The sequence below is a fragment of the Budorcas taxicolor genome, chromosome 5 (genome assembly GCF_023091745.1).
Source record: "Budorcas taxicolor isolate Tak-1 chromosome 5, Takin1.1, whole genome shotgun sequence".
NCBI classification, from domain to species: domain Eukaryota; kingdom Metazoa; phylum Chordata; class Mammalia; order Artiodactyla; family Bovidae; genus Budorcas; species Budorcas taxicolor.
Genome location: NC_068914.1, coordinates 86,207,322 through 86,224,448, shown reverse-complemented (window position 1 = coordinate 86,224,448; position 17,127 = coordinate 86,207,322). Strand labels below are relative to the sequence as shown.

At 35.1% G+C, this 17,127-nt stretch overlaps 1 protein-coding gene across 1 annotated transcript in view; it reads left to right on the top strand.

The window, feature by feature from the left end:
- C5H12orf40 (chromosome 5 C12orf40 homolog) overlaps window positions 1-17,127 on the top strand; it is a 93,404-nt gene that overhangs the window by 7,961 nt on the left and 68,316 nt on the right. The window contains exons 4-5 of the mRNA XM_052640566.1: window positions 13,131-13,170; window positions 15,840-15,978. Of these exons, the coding sequence (XP_052496526.1) occupies window positions 13,131-13,170; window positions 15,840-15,978 (179 nt within the window). The remainder of the gene's footprint in view (window positions 1-13,130; window positions 13,171-15,839; window positions 15,979-17,127) is intronic.

Below are 17,127 nucleotides of genomic sequence, written 5' to 3'. Positions count from 1 at the left end.
TGAAAAGGATGTAAGATAAATAATCAAATTGGAGACCTATTCTTTAGCAGTAGTTCCTAGAAGAGTTGGGTTGAGGGAGGAGGTATTAAAGTACTTGGAAGAATTATTTAACAGATAGTAAGGGGGTCTGGATAAAGACAGGAAAACATTTAAGGGACCTATACATTTTTGTCATGGGAATGAATGAAGCAGGCTATAGCAAGTTTGTTTTGGTCATAGCAACTTGATTGCATGCATTAAATTGAAGCAGAGTATTCTTGTATATTATAGGAACCTGATATATATTAAGTTTAATTGCAGAATCATCTAAATAGGAGGATCTTTACAATTGCAAAGGTCTTTACAGTTTTCCTTGGCACAAAATAAACTTGGCATTTGACTTTTTGCTGCTTTTCAATTTAGGGCTCTACCGATTAGTTATACATAACATGTTTTTTGTTGTTAGGGAAAGGGCTATGAAAGAAGTAAGGTTCCCTTATATTCCTTTTTAAACTACTTGTGTTTTCTTTAGTGTTATGGCTTGGACATCTTTGTAAAATGTCATAACATTTCATTTCGAGCAAAGTCTCATTTAGGGTAAAGATATTTTATCTAAGTTGAAACTAATTTATATATCTCTGATAACAGGTCACAATCTACTGTCCCTGAAACTTGGTAATCAGTGATAATGTCAGATTTTTCAATTTAATAGACTGTCCTAAAATTATATTTCTCTTACCATTTTTTTTTATTATAAAGTGCCCTTTACAGACTTCTCCAGACAAAATAAAAATATTAGTAATTTGTCACTATTACCAATTAAAATTTTTTTTTTACTTATTTGGGAATTTTTGACCCAGAACTCTGATTTTTGTTTTGTATTTTTTATAAGTCACCACTGAGACCCTGTATTTTTCTACTCAGGTTAATGTGTAAATTTGAGATAAGTCAGGTTTAAGCACTGATTCTTTAAATTTGGAAAATATTCTCTTTTATTTTCCTTGTTTATTGACCAGTGACTTCTTTTACCCAATTCATAGCTATCTCAGAAATGAAGGTGGTAGGACAGAGGAGAAGGAGGTAGAATATAAAGATGTAACCAGTTTGGGCCACAATATGCAATTCAGAATGAGATCAACTTTTTACAACTTAGATTAAAGAATGTAACTAGTGTTATAAGAAAGACACATATAAAATCCTATTTATATTTAGATGATGGAGAGGTTTGTAGTTCTAAATGTAGGCCTAAAACGTTCGTTTGTGCAAAACGTTTGTTTAATACTATGCATCAGGTGTTGTGCCACGTGGAGGTACAAAATAATTGAAATTTAGTCAATGATAGATTTGACTCTATACTTAATAGTTTGTTGGGGGGGGGGGGGAATATGACATGCCATTAAGCTTGAAAATGTTTAAGTTCAGAGGCTAAAATAAGTAATTTAAAAAATAGATACTGTGAATAATAGTAAAACATAGGATAGTTTTAGATAGGATTTGGCAAATTAGAAACAAAAGTGAACTTCATATGGAAAAAGACAACAAGAAAATAAATACTACATAAGTAATTTGAGATAAGATTATACATTTAAATATTTAAAAATGCGTGTGGTGTCTGCTTGATAGTGAAGTGAAAGAGTGAAAAGTTGAAATTTGATCTGTTAGTTATTGAAGACTCATTCAAATTCAGAAGTAATATAATAAAAGTGGCATTTTACGACGATTTGTGGTGTTAGTAGTGTGTAGGTTGGAATACAGCAAGACTCCCAAGGTATACCAGTTAGAATTCTGCTTGGGGAACTAAAAACAACTAATACTATTTTTTCATTTTCTGATATGACTATATATTCTCTAAATGAAATCGGTACTAGTGCTAACTCCTTTCGGGTATTATTGCAGGCTCTGTGGATTTGGGCTGATTATTAAACCTCTCTGTACAAGGGCAGATCTAGGTTGTAAGGAGCCCACTTTATGTAAAAAAAAATTCAAAATTGTGATTACAAAATTATATATAGGACTTGGAAGGGGCATGCATATTCAAGTGAAGTGCCCTGAAACTTAAGCTTTATGGTAAATTCTCTTTATGGGAAATTAGCCTCTGTCTCTCTACATCTCTTTATTCATCTGTTAAATGGGATAATAGTTAAATATACAGTGAACAGGGCTTCCCTGGTATCTCAGTTGGTAAAGAATCCACTTGCAATTCAAGAGACCAGGGTTTTATCCTTGGATCAGAAAGATCCTCTGGAGAAGGAAATGGCGATCCACTCCAGTCAGACATGACTTAGTGACTACACCACCACCATGCAGTGAAGGTCATCTCAGTTGCTTGGGACAGTCATGGTTTATGCTTGTAGCCCTAGTAGCATGTCCAGTTCAGCTTTTGCCGTGGAGGGGTTTTGAGGTGTGTGTGTGGGGGGTTATTTTTATTCTTTCTGTAAAATTTTTAAAATTTATTTATTTTATTTTTGGTTGTGCTGAGTTTTCAATCTCTAGTTGTAGAAAGCAGAAGCTGTTCTCTAGTTGTGGTGCATAGGTTTCTCATTGTGGTGGCTTCTCTTGTTGTGGAGCGTGGGCTCTAGGCATGAAGTCTTCAATAGTTGTAGCTCACAGGCTCTAGAGTGCAGTCTCAATAGTGGTGGCACACAGGCTTATGGCATGTGGAATATTCTAGGATCAGGGATCGAACCCATGTCCCCTGCATTGGCAGGTGGATACTTACCCACTGGACCACCAGGGAAGTCCTTTATTTTTATTTTTAAATGAAGAATAGATGCTTTACAATGTTGTATTAGTTTCTGGTATGTAGCAAAGTGATTCGTTTACACATATATATACACATACTATTTTTCATATTCTTTATGGAATATTGAATATAATTCCCTGTGCTGTATAGTAGGACTTTGTTGATATTTATCAGCACATGCTGTTAAATAAAGTATGCTAGGATATGAGTGGCTCACAACACCTAACTTGTTGGAGTAGGCGAAGTATTTAGTGCTGCCATGCTTGCTGGAGGGCAAGGTGGCTTAGTGGCAAAGAATCTGCTTGCCAATGCAGGAGACATGGGTTTTATCCCCGGCTCAGGAAGTTCCCCTGGAGAAGGAAATGGCGACCCACTTCAGTATTCTTTCCCGGGAAATCCCATGAATAGAGGGACCTGGTGGGCTACAGTCCATGGGTCGCAAAGGAGTTGGACACAACTTAGTGACTAATAAAGCAACAATCCCAGCTGGCCGCTGTTTTAATAGCTAGTTGTACCATTGATGCTAAGGTTGGAGAGATTTGTACATCCACCATGCCTGGGGTTTGGACCAATACAAAACGTAAAAGATTTTAGATTAGGTGTCAGTGAAATATCTACAAGGAATAGAGGCTCGTCAGACCTGTCAGAGAACATACAAAGGGTAGTTGAAATGTTGTTGCTATAGTGCTTCTGTCAACAACTACTTTCTTTTGTTATATTTTTTGGTAAAACTTTCGTGAACTTTTTGGCAGCATGGAGTTCAAATAAAGAAAAACTAATCTTAATGATAAATTAAGTTCTAACATTTTGTTTTTCATTAAAGTTGATATGAATCTGTAACTTGTATACATGGTGTGTGCCAGCATTTATCACCTCTCATGGCTTTGTCATTGACCACAGAAAAATCTGAAGACACAGATCTACTGAAGAAGCATAGGATTTACTTTCAGATTTAGTAGTTAGTTGTTTTAAGGAGATTATAGTTTCAGACAGTAATTTGATACATGGAACTGCAGAACATTAAAGATAAAATTATTTCTACAAAGGTAATATGGACACAGATTGGTGGATCATGGCATTATGGGTAAAACAGGATTCTTACTAAATTATGTATCCTGTATAACCAAGATATACATGGAATTGGTTGTAGTTTACAGATATTTCATAGTTCATCCAAAGAGGTTTGATTTTTGATAAAATAAACTTCAGAAAAACTGAAGTTATAAAAATTTCAAATAATTTTATAGATGCACAGTTAATGTATCTGAATTACAAAGTCTTTGAGACACTACTAATGTTGAATACAAATAAATACTTCGCATGTCATTATAAGCTTTCTGTCTTTGCTACCTTTCATTAATTGAATTTTACAAGCATTTAAGTCCTTATGGTGTGGTTGGATGGCATCACTGACAAAATGGACATGAGTCTGAGCAAGCATCCAGGAGATGGTGAGGGATTGGGAAGCCAGGCATGCTGCGGTCCATGGGGTCGCAAAGAGTCAGACACACATGAGTGACTGAACAGCCAAAAAGAATTGCTTTGCAATGCATTGTCATTGAACATTTTTGTAAGCATGTCCTCTAAATTTTGATGACATTTTGTTCAAGAACAGTTGGAAATCTTTACTCAAAATATTCCCTGAATGGAATGAAATAATGTCAGCTGTTGAATGTTTTAGTGAATTATAATTATTGAAAATAATGTTTTTAAAAATTCATTGTGACTATCCTGACATATACAGCTATGTTGGGGTATCATTCACATTCTAAAATCTCTTCCACTGTGTGATTCAAGAGATGGCTGCTCATGTTCATCATTACAGGCTGTAACTATAAAAATTGTTTTCTGTGTGAAACTGCTCTTAAGAATTAAGTATCTAAGAACTCATTTTAATGAGGCTCTGTATTCTGAGTATTATTAATAGATATGTTTCTGCCATATTGATTTGCCAAATTTTTTACAATACTTTGCCTTTTGTGGTATGTACATATCTAAAAACTTTTCTCTGGTATTATAAGAATTTATTTAAAATTATAGTATTCTAAAATATATCATTAGTATTCCTAACACATCAGGTAGACTGGCTTTAGTTTTAAGGAAAGCCAATGTAAGTACTTTTTCTAGGCTAGTTGCTGCGCTGAATCTTAATAAGTCTGTTAGCTAACAGTGCTAGATTTTGATGTTTTAAGTTAATATTAATTTCAGTGTAACATAAGCCATAAAATATTATCTTTCATTTGTTAGTTATTGCTCTATTAATTGTATTTATATTTTTCACTTTTAATCACACTTAAGGTATTATTATATGATTTTAACAAACTGGAAACAGTTTCTTTTGCATGGCACCATGGCACTAAAAAAATAAGCAAATTAAAAAACAAAAGAAACAAAAAAGAATAATTCAAGACTAACTGATAATTAAGGCATATGATACCTATAATTTTAAACCCCTAATGTATTGGGTTGGCCAAAAAGTTCAGTTGGGTTAACAAAGAAGGAACATTTTGGCCGAACCAATTGTTTCAGTATCTCCTGCATTTCTATGTAAAATGTACATTAGTATTGTGTTTTCTATTTCTTTGACAACTTTATTGCCTTTGTGTCTTTTTTTTCCCCAAAGAAGATATTTCTTTAACATTTTGCTTTAAATATTTTCTTATTAGAAAGACTAGCAAGGGGCAGAATGCCCTGTATATTTCTGTACTCAGCATAGTTTTTTTTCTCTCTCTCTGCCCCTCCCTCACTTGCTCCCTTACTTTTATTCCCTTCTTTCCCCACTTTCCCTCCATTAACCTCTTTACACCTGTTCTAGTTTTTTTCTTAACAAAAATAATGTAACAAATATCTATATTCCTGCTTCTTAGAATTGACAACTTGTAGTGTTTTATGAAGATGTTATGACCTACTGATTTTCTTTTTATTATGTGCTATAATGGCAACTAATAGTATTCATTAAAACTTTTATTGAAAGATATAGTTGCAGTATGTGTTTTTAAAAATTCATTTTCCTGAATAGCATAATAATCGTTAAAAGAATGAGCCTCATTTCCACTTTACCACTCCCAGTTCTCTGGTAGTTAAAATTTCAAGACAATATTAGAAATACTCTTATATAAATTTCATGACAAAACTGTCATTTGAATGAAGCCATAAAGTATTATAAGTTCTGAATACAAAAATATGGTGAGAGAAGTATCTGTATATGAAAAAGAGAAATGTATATTTTAATTTAGTTGGGTGTTAGAATATATGAAGTGAAGGGATGGAGAACAAGGTTGAAATCTGAATGATGGACAGGCTATGGAAGTCGTGCTCCTAAGTATTCCTAAGAATCAGTGCTGTGTTTTAGTGTACTTTGTAGTAAAGTATATTGGAGAATATTTACATAAACTTGAGGAGACTTTAAAATATAATCATGGCTGTTAGTTACATATTTAATATCACTGTAGTCAAACTAAGCAGTATGTAAACTGAGAAATTTCAGATGTACAAGCTGGGTTTAGAAAACACGGGAGCCAGGAATCAAATTGCCAACATTCGTTGAATTATAGCAATAGCAAAGAAGTTCCAGGACGACATCTACTTTTGCTTCATTGACTATGAAAAAGCCTTTGTGTGGATCACAGCAAACTGTGGAAAATTCTTAAAAAAGATGGCAATACCAGTATTCCCTTACCTGTTTCCTATAAAACTAGTATGCAGGTCAAGAAACAACAGTTAGAATCAGATGTGGATTAATGGACTGGTTCAGAATTTGGAGAGGAGTAAGTCAAGGCTGTATATTGTCACCTTACTTATTTAACTTCTATACAGAGTACATCATGCCAAATGCTGGGCTGGATGAATTTCAAGCTGTAATCAAGATTTCTGGGAGCAGTATCCACAACCTTGGATATGCAAGTGATACCACCCTAATGGCAGAAAGCAAAGAGGAACTAAAGAGCCTCTTGGTTAGGGTGAAAGAGGAGAGTGTAAAAACTCACTTAAAACTCAACATTCAAAAAATTAAGATCATGGCATCTGGTCCCATCACTTCATGGCAAATAGAAATGAAAAAAGTGGAAACAATGACATATTTTTATTCCTTTGGGCTCCAAAATCATTGTGGATGGTGACTGCAGCCATGAAATTAGAAGACACTTGCTCCTTGGAAGGAAAACTATGACAATCCTAGACAGCATGTTAAAAAGCAGTGCTATCAGTTTACCAGCAAAGGTCCATATAAGTCAAAGCTATGGTTTTTCCAGAAGTCATGCAAATGTCAGAGTTGGACCATAAAGAAGGTTGAGTGCTGAAGAATCTATGCTTTCGATATGTGGTACTGGAGAAGACTCTTGAGAGTCCCTTGGACTGCAAGGAGATCAAACCAGTCAATCCTAAAGGAAATCAACCCTGAGTATTCACTGGAAGGATTGATGCTGAAGCTGAAGCTCCAATACTTTGGCCACCTGATGCAAAAAGCCAATTTATTGGAAATGATGCTGATGCTAGGAAAGACTGAGGGCAGCAGGAGAAGAGGGCAACAGAGAATGAAATGGTTGAATGGCATCATCAGCTCAACTGACACCCATTTGTGCAAACTCCAGGAGATAGTGAAGAACAGAGAAGCCTGGTGCACTGACGTCCATGGGGTTGCAGAGTCAGATATGGTTTACCGACTGGACAACAGCAAAACTAAGCAGATGACTTCTGAGGATTCATATTTTTTAAGTGGCAGGCTGTTTTAATTATGTGGACATCTTTCTTCTTTCTCAGATATGAAATCCATCATTTCCACTATTATTTAGGGGTATTGGAAAACACAGTAAGATTGCTATCTTACTTTATTTCTCTTGAGTTTTATTGAGGTATAATTGACAAGTAAAAAGACAAGGCATTTAAAGTATACCACATGATGATTTGATATATGTGTATATTGTGAAAATATTCCTCTCATCAAGTTAATAACTATATCCATCACCTCACAGATTTATTTTTTGGTGAGAACGTTTAAGTTCTCCTCTCCTAGCAAATTTCAATTATGCAATACAACATTATCTTCTGCAGTTACCATGGTATACATTAGATCCTCAGACCTTAGTCATCTGAACTGAAAATTTGTATCCTTTTTTACAGAGCTTTCCCTCCCTATTTTCCCACTCTTGAGGAAACATTTTTCTATTCTCCGAATCTAAGTTTGATTTTTTTTTTTCTTTTCAGATTCCGCATATAACTGTTACCATGTGATATTTGTTGTTCTCTGTCTGGATTATTTTGCTTACAATAATGCCTTCCAAGTTCATCCATATTATTGCAAATGACATAATTTCATTTTGTTAAGCGCCTTTTTTTTTCTTTTTAATTTTTTTGGCCACATCTTACCACATGTGGGATCTTAGTTCACCATTTGCATTGGAAGCACATAATCTTAACCACTGGACTGCCAAGAAAGACCCTGATTTCATTCATTTTAAAAGCTCATTGACATTCCATTGTGTATATGGAAATGTACTGCATTTTCTTGATCTATTCATCTCTAACTATGGTTGATGAACACTTAGGTTGTTTTTATTTATGGAATAATGCTGCTATGAACATGTGACTAGAACTGTCTCTTTGAGATATTGATTTCTCTTGAATACATACCCAGAAGTGGGATTGCTGAATCATGTATGTGGTAGCTCTGTTTTTAATTTCTTGAGGAAATTCCATACTGTTTTCCATAGCTGCCGCTGCTGCAAGTTGTTTCAGTCGTGTCCGACTGTGCGACCCCATAGACGGCAGTCTACCAGGCTCCCCCGACCCTGGGATTCTCCAGGCTCCTCTGTCCATGGGATTTTCCAGGCAAGAGTACTGGAGTGGATTGCCGTTGCCTTCTCCAGTTTTCCATAGTGGCAGCATCAATTTACATTGCTAGCAACAGTATACAGGGGTTCCCTCTTTTCCTCTTCCCAGCATTTCTTTCTTTTTAAAAAGACATTTATTTATATATTTATTTATTTGGCTGTACCCTGCCTTAGTTGCACTCAGGATCTTTGATCTTCACTGCAGCATGCAGCATCTTAAGTTGCAGCATGCAAACTCTTAGTTGATGCATGTGGGATCTATTTACCTGACCAGAGATTGAACCCAGGGTCTCTGCGTTGGGAATAGGAGTCTTAGCCACCAGACCACCAGGGAAGTACTACTAGCATTTATCTTTTTTCTTTCTGATAAAAGTAATCCTAACTGGTATGTGATGATAAATCATTGTGGTTTTAATCTGCATTTTCCTGATAGTGACGTTGAGCACGTTTTCATGTACCTGTTGGCCATTTGTATGTCCTTTTTTGGAAAAATGTCTATTTAGGTCCTTTGCCAATTTTTAAATTGGGTAATTTGCATTTTTGTTATGGAGTAATATGAATTCCTAGCTCCTTACATATTTTAGATATTGATTCCTTGTCGGATATAAGATATGCAAATATTTCAGATAGGGGGTCTGTTCTCAGAACAGAGCTGTCATCAGAGGTATCTGCAAATATGGATTGGGTGTGGTGTGGGAAACCTGGCAGGGCCTGCAGATCAGATTCCAACCTGTGTCCCATTGTCTGTATGGCCCATCAAACATTTATGTACCAAACATTTGCTTTCCATTTCCATATGAATTGCCTTTCTCCCCTGTGAAGTCCCAAACCACTATTCCCAATATCCTTTTTGTCTTTAGGTGAAGATGGTATTTAAGGTGAGGACTTTAGCCATTTCATTAATTACTCAGTTTTCCTTGGTATCTTTCATGATTGGAGAAGGAAATGGCAACCTACTCCAGTATTCTTACCAGAAAAATTCCATGGACAGCAGAGCCTGGTTGGTTATAGTCCATGGGGTTGCAAAGAGTCAGACATGACTAACTAACTTGGAGCGGCTTCCCTGGGTCCCTGGTGGCTTAGTCAGTAAGGAATCTGCCTGCTATGCAGGAGACTGCCTGCAGTATAGGAGACCAGGGTTCGATCCCTAGGTCAGGAAGTTCCCCTGGAAAAGGAAATGGCAACCCACTCCAGTATCCTTGCCTGGAAAATCCCCATGGAGAGAGTAGCCTAGCAGGCTACAGTCCACGGGGTTGCAAAGCGTCAGACACGATGAGTGACTAAACCACCACTTTCATGCATACATGTTATTAAACTTTTGTTTGCCTTTCTCCTGTTAATGTGTCTCACGTCAACTTAATTCTTAGACCAGTCAGAAGAACCTAGAAGGGCAGATGAAAATTTTTTTTCTGTCTGACACAGTCTTGGTTAACCCTTGGGAGGAAAAAACAACTTTGTTGTCTTATTTTAATGTTAATCTAAGTGAAACCATTAGAAGCAACTGTTAGGAATATGTATATATAAAGAGAAGGAGAGCCTTCCCAACATGCACACATATAAGTACATACATACAAATACATACCTGATGTAGCCAAATTAAAAAATCACTTTTGGATTGTTAATTATTTTAACTGTACATCTCTTTAATGGGGCTTCGCTGGTAGCTCAGCTGGTAAAGAGTCTGCCTGCAATGCAGGAGACCCTGGTTCAATTTCTGGATCGAGAAGATCCGCTGGAAAAGGGATAGGCCTCCTACTCCAATATTCTTGGTCTTCCTTGGTGGCTCAGCTGGTAAAGAATCCACCTGCAGTGAGGAAGACCTGAGTTCAATCCCTGGGTTGGGAAGGATGGCTCCACCCACTCCAGTATTCTGGCCTGAAGAATTCCATGGACTGCATAGTCCATGGGGTCACAAAGAGTCGAACACAACTGAGCCACTCTCCCTTTCACTTTTTTTTCCTCTTTAGTGAATATTTACACTCTTTGACAGCCCAGTATCTGAGCTTGTCTACTTCTGAGGTGTTTCTTACCTTATGAATTTTGATAATAGGCACAGCCCACCTCAGTATTCTTGCCTGGGGAATCCGAAGAACAGAGTAGTTTGACAGGCTATGGTCCATAGGGTCGCAAAGAGTCAGACACAACTGAAGTGACTTAGCATGCACACACAGCACAGCCTACTTACTTTTGTACAATCTAGAAGAAAAAAAAACAACATACCTCTTTCAGCCTGTTTTGCTACTAGTGAATTGGCATATGATCTAAGCTTGGACTGATGCACTTATCTTTTACCTTGAATCAAGTTAGTAATCCAAAGAAATAAGGCCTGCAAGGTGCCTATTCTAGTAAGCAGCTGCAGGAGCTGCAACAGGATTGAATTTTCAGGGTTAGTAATGCTAGAAGATGCTAGAAGAGGTGGTTGTTCATTGTTTAGAAGTAGAAATGCTACAGTCAATGGAGTCCAGTGCTCACAAGTGCTAGCAGTGGTATCCTTTTGAGACTAATCATGGTGTAATTTTGACTGTGACACCACAGCTACTTAGTCTTCCTTGTTCCTGCCAGTTGCCAAACATGGTTGCTCAGCCCTTTGGCAGATCTACTGGTTATCCAACTTCCTTTTAACTTATTTTCTATTTAAATTAACCAAATATGCTTTCCTTTCTTGTAACTATGAATCCTAACTGATATTCTTTTTTAATGTAGGTAGTTGAAAATGACTGAATTCAGTAAAACATTTAGACAGAGTACTGCTTAGAGTAACATTGTTGCCTTAATAATAGTCTAAAATGTTTAGTTTAAGAAATTGCCTTTGACTTATACATCAAGATCCATTTTTACTTTCGGTGTGGTTTAGTGATAGTAGGCTGATCTAGCAATTGGTCTTGAATTCCTAATTATTTTTTTCTTAGGCGAATAGAAATGGGGATTATCTAGTATATAGAATTTGGTAAAAGCCATAAGATAATGTCTTGGATAATGGAAAATCAGCCTGGAATAAGTTCAGTTGTTTTATACATAAGAAGACTATATTTAGTTTTTGACTTTTCCCTAATTATATTGATCTTTACAATGTGGAACTACTTATAAAATTGATGTTTATATTTTCTCTTTATAATCTAGATTGTTAAGTTTTATTACAGCATCTTCTAATATTTCTGAACTTTGAAAAGTCACTTCATTTTCTGTGCCATAGTTTTTTAAGTTTTGAAATGATGGAGAATAAACTAATCTCAAAGGTCCATTCTAGCCTTAGCATTTGATGAGTTAATGAAATGTAATTTATTTCCTTTTTTTCCTAAAGTTTGAATGCCAGCAGTATACTTAGGATGCAGCATGGAGCATAGTAGATTGGATTTATTTTTCAGTGACCTCAAAGTGATCAATTTAAGACGTCTGTTGGGAAATATGTTAAATAATAAGTTCAGTAAGCAGCAGAGTCTAGGGATATTCAGAACTGTCCTTCATGTAGTTTATGAAAATCATTTGGAAAAATGAACTGCTTTCTTTATTCACAGTTAGCATGCTTAGGCAGAATTAGAAGGCACTGATTTAAAATTTCAAAGCTAGAATTCTTGAATTTGAATCCTGGCTCTATCACTTATTAGCACTGTGACCTTGAACAAATTAATTAACCTCTCTGTGTCTAGTTTCTTCATCAGTAAAGTGGGAGTAAAAATAGAACTTACATTATAGAGTTGCTATGAAGGTTAAATGAGTTTTTACATGTAAAGATTCTGGAGTATCTACATTGATGCAAGATATATGGTACTCATTATTAGCAATTTTATTTTCATGTTATTGCATAATATCATATAACTAGAATACATTTTGTTATTTTATTTATAATTCATAAATATTGAATTTGAAACCATAATTCATGTATGTCCAAAAGATACATTGTGCATATTTGCTTATATTATCAATAAATGTTTTATAGCATTTCACTATTATTAATAAAGCAAATATTTTATACCTCTTAAATGCTGTATTATCATTGGGAGTCAGTGCAGTTTTTGGCATGAAGGTTATGTGGTCTGAAGCACATCCATAATGACTAGCAGTGTTTTAAAGAAGTTCTGAGGTTTCAGATATGCATAGCTAATGTAACTGAAGTTGCTCTAATAATAAACTTAGCATTTCGTTAGATCCTATATAGATTTTTATCTTCTCTCTAGTCTGTGTTAATTTTAGTAGAATATTGAATTACAGGGAAAGGCAAAGAAAATAGCAGTGTTGACCTAGAATATTGCTATCAGATAAGAGTGCTTCAGTGATACATTCTTTCCATGCACTGATTTCTCTGCTAATTTTGATTTTTATAACTGATTTATTTTATGTTTAATTATTCACCATAGGTCTAGAGTCAGTTTTATTAGTTCTTGGGTTTTTTTATCCAGGAAAATTTTGTGAAACAGTATATATTTTATAAATAATTTGAGAACATTTTTATAGTTTCTTCTCAGAAAATAATTATTGCTACTTTTAGATTTTAATTCCAAGTCTTCAGTTCAGATAAAATGACAGTTGTTTTAGAGACTATTTATTTAATCATTATAAAATAATCCTGCTTCCCTTTTCAGGACCAGGGTTCTGATCAAGCAGGAAAGGAGAAAGCAGAAGGTAAAGAAAAAATATTTTTATTGTGTCTCATAGTGTTACAAGAACAGTGATATTTTGGAGCATTTTTCCAAGGTTAATAAATTCACCTGAGTGAAACTGGAGGACCATTTTAGTTTCTCCATTCTTATAGATAGCTTAATTAGCTACCCATTTTTCTCAGGCACAGAATTATGGAGCATTGTTGATTCTTGTTGTCATCTAGTTCCAATATATCCCAAGTCTGATCACTTCTCACAGTTAATACTATAATCCCCCTTATCCAAATCATTTGTTGCCCAGGGTACTATAGTAACCTTATAACCTATCTCCTACTGTTTTTAGTGTTTTAAAAAAATAATTGCATTGATTGTATTCCATAATAAAGTTGAGCATGTATCTTGCAAAAAAGTGATACATATCCTAAGGAAACTTCCTTATGTGCAGCTTGAGATATGTACATGCTTCTTTGGATCTTTGTTGTTGTTAAATAGCAAACAAAATAGAGAGAAGAAGAAAGAGAGGAAGAAGAAGGACAGGGTACAGGGGAGAGAAAAGGGAGCACTGAATAAATGTCCAGGAGCAGTAGAATGGTTAAGCAACTTGTGGTATACCCAAGGTATAGCAGTGAAAATGCATCATTTGCATGTAATTATTGTAGATAAATCTCAAAACCAGAATGTTGAGCAAATGAAGAAACTCACAGAAAAATACAAGCAGTGAGATTTCATGTTCAGAGGTGAAAGTGGAAGTTGCTCAGTAGTGTCTGACTCTTTGCAAGCCCATGGGCTACATAGTCCATGGAATTTTCCAGGCCAGAATGCTGGAGTGGGTAGCCTTTCCCTTCTCCAGGAGATCCTCCCAACCTAGAGATTGAACCCAGGTCTCCCACATTGCAGATGGATTCTTTACCAGCTGAGACACCAGGGAAACCCAAGAATACTGGAGTGGGAAGCCTATCGCTTCTCCAGCGGATCTTCCTGACCCAGGAATTGAACTGGGGTCTCCTGCATTGCAGGTGGATTCTTTACCAACTGAGCTACCAGGGAAGCCTCAGAGGTAGTGAAATTTAAAGAAAAGTTAAGGGAGTGATTGTGATGAAAGTAGGATATTTGTTACCTCAGTGAAATGATGCCTTATTGTAAATTTAACCTTTTTTTTTTCTTGATTACTACTGAGGCTGGCTATCTTTTCATTCAGATTTTCTGCTTCATGAGATACATTTCCAAGTATTTCTTTCATTTTTTATTTGGGTTATTTGTCTTTTTCTGTGTTTTTATATATCTAGGAATTCTTTGTCAGTTATATGTGTACTCAGTAGCTTTTATGTTTACTTTCTTAATGATATCTTAGAAGGAAAGTTCTCACTTTTAATGTCATTGAATTTATCAAAAATTTTTTTGCTCTTTCTTTTATTTTTTTGCATTCTGTTCTTCACACAACTGTTAGCATGATTTTTTTTTAAGAAAAACACAGAATTTATCATTTCCTTAAAAACCTCAATTGCTTTTCATTGCTTTTAGAATAAATCTGATTTAACCATAGTTTGACAATCCCAGGTGGTATAGTGGTAAAGAATCCAGCTGCCAATGCAGAAGATGTGGATTCAATCCCTGGGATGTAAGATCCCCTGGAGTAGGAAATGGCAACTCACTCCATTATTCTTACCTGAGAAGTTTTTCCTTGTCCTTCCATGGACAGAGGAGCCAGGTGGGCCACACATGGGGTCACAAAGAGTCAGACATGACTGAGCAGCACGCATGGAACCATAGCCTAAAAGGACCTAAAGGGTTTGCATCCTGCCTGCTTCTCTGACCTTAGTTTTACTGCTCGCCCTGTTTTTCATTGTATTTCAACCACAATGACCTTCTTTCTGCCACTCTTCTTCCCTTTCTCTGGAATAGTCTCCCTTGAGATATTTTATGTCTGGCTTGTCAATATTTGGGTCTCAGCTAAAGTATCTGTTAGATTGACTTTCTCTGATCACTACATCTAAATAGCTCCCCACCCTCCAGTTACTCTTTCTTCAGTATTCCCTTTTATTTATCACTCTTTTCAAAGTCTGGTATTTTCTTATAAATTTATTGATTCTGTTCTCTCCCACCCCATTAATATATATTCATAAAAAAGGATCTTACCACTTTTAATCACTCTGTTATCTCCTATGCCTAGAATTATGTGTAACATAGGCACTTGATACTAAATAATCTATGAATGTAGTCTGTCCCCAGACTATTAAAAAAAAATCTTAAAAGTGTTTGGATCATTCTTTGAACATTTATAAGAAAAGACTCACAGCACTTTGCTAAAGGATTGATCTCTAGTCATGTCACTTTCTTACTCTTTGAAAATTTCATACCATCCTTTGTCTCCTCAAGCCTCTCTTCCCCAACCGTGTTCTTTTTTCCTTCATACTAATTAGATGACCTTGTCTCATATTTCAGTGGAAATAGAAGCTATCAGATGAGAATTATCTCACATTTCTACCACCAGTAGTATAGGAGGCTGTGAAATTTAGACTCTTTAGGCAAACTGCTAGTTTCATGGTTGACTTTAATTAATTTGTAAACATATAAAGTGTGTCACAGGAATATAAAAATATTGTCATTTATTTGATTGCATTATTGCTTTTTATTATTTATTATTCTGCCTGAAACCATATAATTGCTGTAGTAACTTTCTAATTATTTTAGGAATATTTTGAAAAGAAAAGGTTAAAATCAAAAATGAAATTACTGGGAGTTTCATCCCCTGTCAAAAATTCTACTGTCAGTTTAGACCTCCTTAACCTGTATATGGTAAATCAGATATCTTGCCAGAAGAAAACATCTGGTAAGTAAATTTTTCTAATACCATTTTTAAAATTCAATGTGATTATAAGATTCAGTTTTCTAATAAGTGTAATTTTAGAACTCAAAGGATGTGGAAAGGAAACTTTTAAAACTTAAAAGTTTTAAAAGTTTTTTTGCCTGCTTATGAAAATTTGTTAATTTTTGCTTAAAATCTCTTATTCCTTAATCCATTTATTTTTATTTTTAGTTTGTATAAATGTTATATAAAATTAATTTTATAAGGCATGGTTAGACTTATTACAGTACAGCTGTTTCAATTATTACATTATTCTGTCTTGGCAGTTAGTTACCAAAGTTCAGCTAAAGAGCAGGAAATAAATGTATTTATTATCTTATATTATTTTAGAGAATCTATTTAAAAAGGAAGAGCTGAAGAGATTGTCTCAATGATTAGTTTCCTGATTCACAACTTAAATAATTTCTCAAGCATTCTTGGGATGTTAATTATAGTAGTCTTAATACTTCAAAATAAAGTTCATTTTGGCTTGCACTTTGATTCTTTAAGTAAATAAAAAAGTTTAATCACACTATTTTTGTTTTCTATCTCAAGGGACCTTTGTCTGATACTTAATTTTTAAAACAAGTGCTAAAATGAGAGCTTAAAAGAGTTCATAAATGATAGATGGAAATTGATTATAGTATTCTTAGTATCCCCTCTTTTCCTTTCTCTGTCATTTTTTGTTTCTCCCTCCACAGAGCAGTTTACACAAGTAAAAAACTTTTACTGTAGTAAAAGTAAATACATAATTTGTGGACTTTGGGAATAGAAGTTTTTGTTTTAAATCTGATTTTTTTTCTTCACTTACATAATATTGTTATCAAGTATACTCACATTTTATATTAGATCTTCAGATCTTAATCATCCTACAGCTCAAAGTTTGTGCCCTTTTGCCAGCCTCTGACTATTTCCCCTTCTCTCTCATTCTCAGCCCCTGGAAACCACTTTTCTACTCTGTGTTTCTATGAGTTTGACCTTTTTTTTCCAAGGTTCCGCATGTAAGTGATACCATACCGTATTTGTCTTTTTCTGTCTGGCTTATTTCACTTAGCATAATATTTTCAGGGTCCATCCATGTTGTCATAATTGGCAGGATTTTCTTCTTTCTCAGGGCTGAATGCTATTTTATGT